Source organism: Dromaius novaehollandiae, chromosome 2 (assembly GCF_036370855.1).
Source record: "Dromaius novaehollandiae isolate bDroNov1 chromosome 2, bDroNov1.hap1, whole genome shotgun sequence".
NCBI lineage: Eukaryota > Metazoa > Chordata > Aves > Casuariiformes > Dromaiidae > Dromaius > Dromaius novaehollandiae.
The window spans coordinates 76603498-76615648 of NC_088099.1; the positions used below are offsets into that span (position 1 = coordinate 76603498).

General features: G+C 36.8%; 1 protein-coding gene across 2 annotated transcripts in view; it reads right to left on the reverse strand.

The window, feature by feature from the left end:
* Positions 1-12151, reverse strand: part of AHRR (aryl hydrocarbon receptor repressor) — a 92468-nt gene that overhangs the window by 15831 nt on the left and 64486 nt on the right. For both annotated transcript variants that reach the window (XM_026110279.2, XM_064506765.1), the window contains exon 5: positions 1112-1201. In XM_026110279.2, the coding sequence (XP_025966064.1) occupies positions 1112-1201 (90 nt within the window). The remainder of the gene's footprint in view (positions 1-1111; positions 1202-12151) is intronic.

Sequence of the window (12151 nt, forward strand, 5' to 3'; positions counted from 1 at the left end):
ACAGTATAGGCTGGGAACCAACTGAATAGAAAGCCATTTTGCAGAAAAAGGCCTGGGAAACTGGGGTGCGTGTGTGGGCGTGTTAAGATGTTGAATATGAATGAATGCGTCCTTACAGCAAAGAAGGCCAAACTTCTGTTGGGCTGTATTAGGAAAAGTATAGTCAGAAGATTGAGGGAAGTGGTTCTTTCCCTCTATTTTGCACTTACGAGACTGCATCTGGAGTACTGTATCTAGTTTTGGGCTCCCCAGGAAAAGAAAGATATTAACATACTGAAGTGAGTCAGGAGAGGGCTATCAACAAGGTTAGAGGGCTGGGGCATATGATTTATCCTGAGGAGAGAGAAGAACTGGGTTTGTTCAGCCATAAGAAGAAAGGCTTTGGTGAGAACTTACTGCTGTCCGCAGCTACCTAATGAGAGGATGTAGAGAAGACAAAGCCAGACTCTTCTCAGAGGTGGACAGTGGAAGGACAAGAGGCAACAGACAGAAGTTGGGAAATTCTGACTTGATATAAGGGAAAGCATTTTTACAGTTAGGATGGTTAAACACTGGAATAGGTTGTTCCGCAGACATTGTGGAATCTCCATTCTTGGAGATATTCAAAACTTGACTAGACAAGGCCCAGAGCAAGCTGCTTGAACTGGATCTGCTTTGAGCAGGAGGTTGGTCTATATGACCTCCAGAGGTCCCTTCCAACTATATCATTCTGTAATTCTGTGACTTTACAATATATATACTATGTACAGGCAACCAGTCTACAATAGCAGCATTTTATACTAGAATTGAAAGGAAATGTTTAGCTAAATCTTATATTTATAATAGATCATGTTTCTATTAACAAAAGGTTTACAAAAGCAAATTGTCTCCTGCAACATTACAAGGAATTCATCTTCACCTATCAGCTCAAAAAAAAAAAAAAAAAAAACAGTCTGACATAGCATAGTAAAATAACTTAATTTCAGTTACAGGCAGCAGTAGAAGGACATGGCAAAACAACACAACACACAGCACTGGATTTTAGAGAGCCAGTTAACAGGAATGACTACAAGGAAGTCTTTACAAAATCAGTGTAATATTAAGCATTCTAAATATTTGTTAGTATATTTACCTGATGAAAGCCTAGATAGTCCACAATAGTTGATGATGCATAAAATATCATTCCCTCTGCACTCACCACCAATACAAAACCATTCAGTGACTAAAGAAGGGAAATAAAATAATTAAAAAGGTCATCAGAATTTAAAGAGTTAAATGTTATACAATTTAATAATTTCACAAACGTTCTAGTCAGGTCTCTTAAAAAGATTTCAGATACAAACATAATACAAACATGGCCAGACCAGACTATGCCAAAGGTCCACCCAATTCCAGTATCCTGTCTCCGATAGTGAATCCCCAGGAAAGAGTGCAAGAAAAAAGACAAGACTGTGGTGCTATTTTTCTAGAACATTCTTCCAGCCACCCACTACACTAGTGCTTCCTTTGTCTTTTTATTTTAATAACATTTGGTGGATTTTTCTTCCATGACTTTGTCCAATTGCATTTTGAAACCATATGAACTTTAATACCCCCAAGCTCTTGCACCAATGAATTCCACAGCTTGGTATAAAGTAGAAGAACGTGAAAGCAAAGTAAAGAATTTTGTTCTTTCTGAGCCTGCTGCTTCCTATGTTCATTTGATGTCTTTTAGTTATTTTACAGGAAGAGACAGTGAACAATTGATCTCCTTTTACGTTTTCTGTATGTAATAGATATGAAACAATCACACTCCACAGAAGATGGGCATCACATTTTTCTGGAGGCATATATGAATTTTATGTAAATTTAGTAAAATAAGGTGCTTTGATCATAAGTTTAACAGTCAGGCATGTGCTCTAAATTGACTCAGATTTTCAAATTTTTCTCAAGTGTGATACCAGTCTTCAAGACTCTATCTGAATGGCTAATCAGCTCAATAGAATCAGAGTCTGGGCCTATGAGATGTTACGTTTATAGAATATTATCTTTTAATTGCAAAAGAAAAGAACAAATACATATAGCATATATATAGCCTTATTTTTGGTAATTCAGAATTAAATTGCTGGGATTTAAACAGTATAAATTCTTTGAATCTCCTATGCGTTTTGCCTGAACTATGTCTCCTCTCTTAAGACATCTGATTATATGACAAACAAAGCTCTAATCCAATGTTTTGTATTAAAATTGTAACTTACTGTATAATAATATACTTATTGAATACATTCCTATTCATAATATGAATATATGAGGCTTTGGTGATACTGGGTTTCTTACAAACATTGTTGTAGTTTCTGTACCTTCGCAGAAATACTTTTTTTCTTCCCTAGAATGAAATAGTGGATAACAATCTGGAACACGCTCTTTTTCCTTTTTAACTTGAATAGTGGTTAGGGTGACTAATTACAATGTAATCAAAATACTGTTATCCTCTTTAACATTTGAAACAGGCATTAATTCACATAAGTTTAATAACAAGAGTCACCTACTTTTTCTCTGCTTTAATTTAAAACATTAAATTCCATAATAATTGCTTTGAATCTATATATATTGATACATATACGTAATACAATAATCTCCAGCAAGAAAATTAAGTAGGTGTGTGGTATTTTCCTCGTAGTAACGGCTCTGAAATTGCACTTGTATTTTAAAGTATGGCTATTTTCGTAAGCTCTCATAAAATACATACATAGCATAATTCTATAAAATGCAATAAACATAAGAAAATAGGCAATGACTATTTCACTGATACAGACCAGCACTTAGTCAAGAAAACAGCTCAATTCAGTATCACGGACTCAGTGAGGCAAGGAAAGAAACAAGAAAAATCTAAAATTAAAACTATAGCTTAAATTAAATATATTACACAAATATTAACATCCCTCATGCTGCATTCAGACTGACTGATTTTGCCTATCTCACCTTAAAAAAGATTCACTAACATATCTTCACTACAGTAGGCCTGCATTCCAAAGGTAGATTAGATGATCCTTACATGTGATAGTTTTGAGATCTTTTGAGATTACAGTTTAAATAGTTGTTGATGAAATACTGCTATATTATTATTATCTTTGTTTTACCTTTCACTCAATTTATGGTTCTAGTGACACGTATATTAATCCTGAAGCACAATGAGGGCAGATTTTCAATTGCTCAGTAACCAGATACACTGACATACTTTTGTGAGTTTGGTTCTCTTTCAGGTTCCTAAATAAGGACCAGATTTTCAAGACTGCTTAAAGCCTGTTCCCACTGTGACAATGGCGGGCAGAATTTCAAGAGTTCAGTGTACAATAGCCGACCTCCTCAGAAGATTTGGCCCCAGTCATAAATGTAGAGCACCTTTGGAAACTTGACCCAGTGAGACCGTCTATGGCTGTGCCTCAACGAACCTGTGAAATGGTGACTGGGGAAATCTAGTAATAAGACTGCAATGGCATCAGAAGAGCAGTTACAGCAACTGATTTAATCAAATCTATGCTAAGCAGGAATCAGCTGTAAGAATAGTTAAGGGCAAACAGCATTCAGCTTCAGGTCAGCCCAACAGATACAGATCCTTTTCAGAATGAATGTCATCTCCGACTAGGTGGATTAGTGTTCATCACTGTCTACTATTCAAGCACAAATGGTTGTTGGACTGGTGCTATCTTCTGTTGGAAATAATGCCCAAATTCATCCCAGCACCTCACCAAGCATAAGAGATTGTGTCAAGATTTCTATGTCTTCACATCTGTGCCTTTTCACTGTGCTGAGAGGAGCCTCTGTGGATGGCATCTGTCATATCCATTTACAGTAACTAGTGGAGACAAGAAAGCATTTTTGGCATCTTGTCTCTTTGGACTCTTCTTCACAGCAATGAAACTATCAGTGACATGATGCTAGGAATTTTATTACATTTTGCACATCTGCAAAAGATCACACGACTTTTAATTTGGACAGTCTAAAAATTTCCACAAAGATAGCCATGTTATATTTAAGGGGGCTCCTTCACACAGGTGTCTATTGCTGTTAATGTGCACGTTCCAGAAGACCTTCACTTCATCCTACACAACTGAGGCAGCTAGAAATTAAGAATATTCTTTAAAAGTTCATAGTGTATGAATAATTAATGTACCAAGCCATGTCTGGGAGGACTTAAATTACTGCAAGATCTGAATATGATCATAGAATCTCAGAGAGTATCATACTGATTATCATTAAAATGCACAAATGCACCTTCCATTGTCTTGCAGGAAAGCTGGGGGTTTTTTAACACCTGTAGGAAGTAGACAGGGGTAGCACCTGTCTTTGCCAAATATGGTTTTTATAAATCAAGAAATAAACACGCATATTCTAAAATGAATCTTCTTCATCCAACATAATGGGCACATTGTCTAGGCATATGTCTAGGCCCCTAGGAGATCCGTCACTACCTTTAAAAGGTAAAACTTGCTCGCCCACAATGGAACATGGGCACAGTCACAGAGCTAGAGTGGGCTGGACCCAGAGCAGAGGTTTGTAAGAATGGGAAGGGGAAATGGGACCATGTGTATTCCTAAGCATTCAGAACAGTGGATTGGCAACAGTGCATACATCTGTGAGGTTGCAGGAGTTATTAAAGAAGGGTGGGAGAGTCTGCTGCAAGAGGAGAGAAGTGGAGGAAAAGTTCAAGGAGCCATGTGTTTATGTTAAGCCAGAACCGAGGATGGATTCGAGCAAGCTATTTAGATGAAGAGAAATATAAACTTTCCCCCACTTTGTTTTTGTTTTGTTTTCAAAATGCTGACGTCCTTTTCTGAGTTAAGATCTCTTAACTAAGCATCTTCTGGTTTTCATGACCCCAAGCACAGACATCAGATGCTCTGCCTTGCAGGCAGGGAGACCAAAATCCACTTCAGTGCAGCAACAACTTTTATGTAGCCACATAACGCTTTTGGGGATTAACAAAAATTCCATGTGTCTAAACCTCATTTTAGCTGGGTAACCTAAAATATGACAAGCTGAACATGCAGTCAAATTTCAAATCCAGTGAGTCTTATCCAAGACTGCAAACGTTTCTATTTTATCAATATTACCCCAAAGCTCTGTACAGTATGAAACCTGACATCTGTAGCAGGTGACTCTGAACAGAGTCATAGCTGGGCTGAGATATACACTTAGTGTATATAGTTGGGGAAAAGGAGGAGAGCATTTGCTAGCACAGCTCTGGGACCCCAGAGCAGGGTAGTAATGATTGCAAATTAGTGTGACAAAGACCTCTGCTGAGTTCTCAAACAAATATCTCAGGTATCATATAAAATTCCATCTTCAGACCCTGCACAGTAACACTGCGTAGGGATTTTCCATTATTCTGGCCAGAATCCTGATGATTTGTTATGCTGAATAGGAGACAAGAGACAGCTTCAGTCCATGAGAATGAAATAAAAATGATCACATCTCTCTTATTTTAAGTTATGAGGTCTCACATTTCACAGGACAACCAAGTATATGGCTCCATTTATGATTTTAAACATCTTCAGTTTCTGAAATGAAATTCTGGCTCTGAGTTTTCTCTCATTCCTAGTGTATGGGAGACTGCAGCGGTGTGCTATGTCAGAACCACGGCAGCAATTTGCCTGAATTACCACCTTGGAGAAAGAAAAGGGGAAGAAAAGATGAGGCTACGGACCGGCTTTACATCTGCACAGTTCAAATTTCCTAACGTAGGCACTTGAGCCAGGGAGTAAGATTCTGTCTAGTGCCTGTTGCAGCTCTGTAAAGTACACGTCTGCCTAAGCCAAGGAGAGGATGGCACAGAGGAGTAAAGAGCAGCTTTTCCCATTTCAGCCTATTCCATTGTGTAGAATACTGAAAAGCCTAAAGCAGGGCTCTTGGATTTAGGGGAAAATAACCTAACTTCACAGCTCAGTGTCTACAGGATTTTCACTGTGTACAACTAATGTGTTTTACCAGTAAAAATCCACTTGCATCCTACGACATTTTTTAGCAATTTGTTAAGAATACTTACATGCACACACATACACACACGAAGATTTTACTGTGGACATTAGAACTTTTGCAATGAAAAACAACTCTGACTTCTAATCTGTAAAAGCACATGGTTGTAAACTGCCATTTGGTAAACCATATGGATTCAATGACAGATGGAATTTCTAATCCAGGATAATAGCTGAAACATGCGAGACAGACTTAAGTATGCATTGTGAACATTTGTTTGTTTGTATTTGGCTTTTTAAAAACACTTACATGAGTTTTCTACATTGTATTTTAAAAATGAAATCATTTTTTTTTCCAAATGGAAAAAAAAGAGTTTGGCACCAGACAGGGGTCTGTGTTCTTTTGAAAAACATGTATATCCAATTATGTACTCACGAAAAGCTGCACCTGCTACTGAAACAAAAAACAATTAATCTGTCAGTTCAAAGAAAGTACAACATTATTCTGGTGCCTGCAGTAGCTGTGAGATGAAAGTTATCAGTTCCTTCCATTAAGAAGTTTTAGAAATATTACTAATAAAAAGGTTCTCTTTGGGAATGAAGGCAAATATTTTGAGGAAGATAGGACTTCCTTTGGCAAGATCCTTTATATATCCTGATATTTTTAATGGTCCCATAGCAGAAAATCAGCCAGTAAATACTTCAAAGATATTTTGGTCAAGGTCATGGCATAGTAAAAATAAGAAATAAAAAAAAAAAAAAAGAACAAGTTCCAAGCCACATTTCTCTTATTACTCTTCCTTGAAATAAAGGAAAATTCATAAGCATTAGGTCTCCAGAGACCATGTTACTATGGTTACTAAAGTACAACAGTCCAGGCCTGCAGCCATGCCTTGCTTTGAACAGATTTTCAAGTCACGCAACTTTGGTACTAAATTTCCAGGGTCAACTGGCTTGCAGTTTATCTGGAACAGTTTCATTTAATAGTGTATTGCTGGGTTTTGCGTCCTATGCAGGATGGGGCCATTTTCTGGTGATCTAAATAAGTAACTATTTAAAGACTCTGGAAATGATATACTCATTCTTGTCTCTCTTTCACACTGATATCTTATGAATATTAGGAGGAAAATGCAGACAGTTAATGTGTCTTCTGTCTTTAACTGTACTGTTTAATGAATCAGTATTTCCTTTCACTGGTGTTTTTAGGATTCACAATTACTCTTCTCAAAAATCAGTCTGGAATCCCTAAGATTCTCTTTATAAACCGAAAAAATGAAACTTTTGTAGAACCCTGAAATAAAACTTAGCATAAAAGACCATTCAAAAATATTGCACCTAGTGACATCAGAATATGGCCTTTGCTCAACAAATACAGTCTCTTACCCCTCCAGACTCTTATGTATTTATTTTGCATCTACAAAGCAACCTCAGAGGAATATTTGTGTGAGCAAGCACTATTCGGAGCAAGGGGGGAGTGGCAAAATTGTTACTAGCATTCAGTTTTGATCAAAGACTTGCATGTACTGGTTAATTTTTAGGCAAAAGAAGCAACACAGCAAACAAATTTCTATCACTTGAGCCCATGGAGGAAGTAAATCCTATGGGCCAAAGCCTACAGCCCTGAGCTTATGCGGGAAGCCTTTTCCTCTGAAATGTTAGATCAGATTGGTTTTCACAGACAGCTGTGTGCAAGACAGTGGAAATGATGAAAATAAGGGTGAATTCGCAGTGGCAAATGTTTCTTTTCAAATACAGCAAAGTACGTACATATGATCATTAAACACCTTTCATTCTTCTTGTCCCAGATAAAACTACGTTCACGTTCCTTCCTATCTGCCTAGCCTGGACATCATTTCAGGGTCCTCAAAGACAACACTGAAATTTACAGTCTAGTGCTGTGTTACTCAGAACAATGAATGTCAGGGAAAAGTTGCAAAGCATCATTCACATCCTAGGAATATTTTGAACTCTGGCCCTCACATTTGCTACTGGATGGGACAACCGTGCCATCTGAAAGACAGGGAGGATCATGAGCAATTCAGTCTGTGAAATTTCTTATTATTCCATTCTTCACTATCATATTACTTCAATAGAGGAATTTGACCAACTTCAGAGATATTTGCTTATATATATGCCTTCAATCTAATGAGGGAGCTGGATCCTCAAGAGACAAAACCAGCCTCATGGAAATCAGTTAGGAAAATACAAGTCATTGCGCTGTGGTAATTGTGAGCTATACTTTTAAGAAAACATAGTAGTTCCCTGGAGAGTGAGACTGTAATGTGTGCACACATGTAAATACATCTCAAACCGTGGTAATACTGATTTTGATATGCCTGATATGTATTAAGCATTGGACACAACCAAGAACAAATTTGCTTTTAGAGTTATTTTGGTGGCATGGTGCACAACTATAAATATAATTTTTCCTTTCTTACACTTTCCTTCCAAGCTAAACTTTTTTTAACTAAGCTTGCTTGGTCTGTGTCAAGTCCTTGCAGTAGGGCCTCTCTTCTTGTTATATGTATTAGCTGCTGGCCTCCAATGGGGCCAGGCCCTCAAAAAAAGCCACTCTGACAAAGATGGCATTGAGAAACAAGAGCTATATATAGGCTGATGTGAAACATTATTTGACTCTGTATTTACAGAAAGATAATATAGCACATTCCAGAAAGAGATACATGCCAATTGAAACCAATTGTTTTTACAAGTAGTAAACACTGAAAATTAGAACACAGACTATATGCTACATGCTTCCAGAGCAGAGCAATACTAATGACTAATAGCTTAAAGACAGATTAGGGCAAGTTTTTTATCTGTTGCTGCAAAAGTAAATTCATAGGTGACACTAAATACCTCAGTAAAAATTTGTTACATGGCATGCTTGTATAGAAAAAAATTACACCAAAAATGTTTTTGGCAAGGTTTGGGGGATTTTTCATATCTAATTGTGAAAAACCATGATTCTTTTCTTCATATTAACAATTAAGGTTTTGTATGGGAAGTCACTATAGGAATATTACCTGAGAGTAACGACATTAAACAAGGAAAGGGAAATTACTATTTATAGTAATCTAAAGCAGCATTTCAAACTATGAATTCAAAGATCTTCAGCCAAAAAACACATTTTATTTATTAATACATACATATATGTATGATGATTACTGCATATGCTAATGAGTACTTGGGTGAGTAAGACATCATTTACAAAAGCAATTATCATAAAAGGATACTAAAATCTGATGTAATTTTGTACATCTGTTTCATTGAGTCTCCTCATCAAACATGATGTTGAATATAAAAATTAATGTGTGCTCTTCCAGTAATGGAACCCTACTTTCACAAATACTGGGCTCTGGACTACACTTGGAAATAGAAACAACCTTTATAGTGATTTATACAGTTTCAGGTTTCATTTCCTCAAAAGCAGGTGTTATATTCAGAGATGGGAGGAAAGCTGGGGCAATATCATATCTTCAGTGCAAGTTTAGCCTTTCATTCTTTCTGAGTTCTGCAGCTGCTTTTGGCATTTCAGTCTTCCCTTCAACACTTTCAATGCAGAACATGCAAGCCTAATTAATTCCACTTGCAAAGATTCAAAAGGAAGCATTAATTGCTCACTACTCTGCACTTGTGATAACAAATTCAGTTAAATAGCCTTTGTACAATTTCTAAAAATGTAGTGAGGTTACCCATTATTTTCCACAGAAATAATAACACTGAAAAGTCTTGAATATTTATTCAATGTGTTGGAAAATTAGCCATATGTAAGTATCAAATGTCTGGAATTTTTTGCAGTGCTTTTTACATGTAAGTATATCAGGTTCTGAAGAGAAGGAGCTCTCATAATGTTCCATCCATAACTGACTTTTATTCATACTTACAAACTGAAAACTAGTGTGAATTGTAAGACTAGTGTGATTGTAAAACTAGTGTGATTGTAAGAAATCAAAACCTAAAAGAGACAATATTACAGCCTATATACTGAAAAGGAGCAGAATGTAATGACCTAATTTCAGAGCACAATTTTTCTGTGTTAGTATTTATCACTATATATTACATTTTCTGAGACGGAGATATTTTCAGAGGGAAAAGAAAAGCAAACCAATCTGTACTTCACAGTTCAATAATATATGCTAAAACATCAATGTTTTTAAACACCCTTTCAAGACAGTGGAGCTTTTAGAGAGTGTGGTGTTCCAGAATTTGACTCTGGGAACTGTCTTACTGTGCTACTGTACATCTTATGCATGTTTTGGAACCCGTAAGTACCCTGGATAAAACATACACTGTCCCACACTGTCAACACGTGTTGATTCTGCTAGGAAAGAATTTAATGTTGCCAACAGACAAGCAGTTCTTTCACTAATCTAGATATAAGGTGAATGGCAGTGGAAGAAGGTAAGGATTGAAAGTTAGGAGAGACAAATCATCTAAACAGCAGCAAGAACGGTTGCAAAGCTTAAGCTTGAGCTGAATTACAGACAAGATGAACCCTTGGAACCCTTCTATGAGTCTCTGCTTTAGTTTGAGCAGACATTTGTCAAGATGATCATCATTTCTCTTGCAATTTCTGGGACAGGAGCAGAACTATTTGAAGGATCTCTGTCTGATCTGTCCTCCTTTCTCCAAATAAATAGTATGTCCTTGCTACTAGAAAACTGTACATTTAATGTTTTTTTAATACCCCATTTTCTTTTCAATTCAAACTTGTCAAATATCATGTTCAAGTTTTATTAACTGATAGGCAAAAAGTAAAATTGAAATGTACCCAGTATTTCTAGTGAAATATGTATTTTTTCTTATGAAACCTTCATATCCACAAAACAAAATCATTGTAATATTATCAACTTTGCAAAAATTCTTAAGACAACATACAGTCTTGCATGAATCCGCTTTATAGATTATCACTTTGCCTTACTGAGAAGGTAGATAGGCTGAAGCTCTTCAGCTTTCTTGAGCTGACAATGATGAATTTACTGGAAGCAAATGTCAGACAGAAATAGAGATTAGGCTACTAATTCATAATTTCACCCCGTTTAGGTTGTAAAATGTGAATTATCTACGAATGTAGCCATTATTTTAAGCATCTATTTAATTATTTTGTTTTTACAATACCTCACTTTGCCATCTTAAAAAATAGGACACTTCTCCAAAATAAAACATTCCCAAAGAAACTTGCATGAAAACAATAGTGTATTATGACTGACTTAGTTACTTGAATGCAAGTACACCAGTTCTAGTAACAGATTATATCCCAGTGGATCTATATGACACGGAGCTTGAATATGTATTGAATATTGACTGGAAAGCACACTTGCCAAGGATTAGTTCTGAAGTCAGTGGGGGGAAAAAGCTAATTTAGTTGAAACGGGGGAATATGTTTTGTTGTGGAGGAAGTCACATGGTCTTTGGATTGTCTCTAGAGGCACTGAAATAGCATGAGCAGAAAGAGAGGAAGCAGTTGCAAAAAGTAAGCTAAGGTGGAGTTGCTATCATGAACAGTCTGGAGACAAGAGCAGGAGAGCAATAATGATCTTAAATTCGGATTCACATCTGGTCTATGTCCAAAGCTTATTGATTCTTTATGTATAACAGTGCTAATGAGCAGCTTCTTCATTCACCAGTACACCTAAAATTCTCAGCTAGGCTGAGATATGTCATGTCACATCTGAAACACGGCCACATTTCTCTCTGCCCTGACAAATGGAAGCTGACTTCTCTGATACCAATCCAAAACACCGACAATGTTGACTGTCTCTCCTCTCTGCATACCTGGGCTGGCTGCTGATTCCCCCTTCTCTGTCACATTAAACATAAGCTGCTTATCCTGATTTTCAATCCATTCACAGCCTGTTCCTCTCTCAATTATAATCTCTCATTCAATGCTGGGGAAGCTGAGTACTGACTCTGATCTGTCCACTATGTTAATTCTCTATTGCTCATATGCAAGATTTGAAATCAAACACTTAATCATGTCTCCCACATTTCTGAAAGGTTCCATACAGGAATCTGCAAAAGTACCTCATTTTTCTCTCTTGTACAAAAACTTGTACAAAACTTGTACAAACTTGTACAAAACTTGTACAACTTGTACAAAAGTCCTGACAAAGGTCAAGCTGCTCATACACTATGACTACCGATATCATAATTACCAGTTTGCCTCATTATTTCCATGCTCTCTGTTGTCCATTGGAATGCACCTGTCTTCTCGTCTT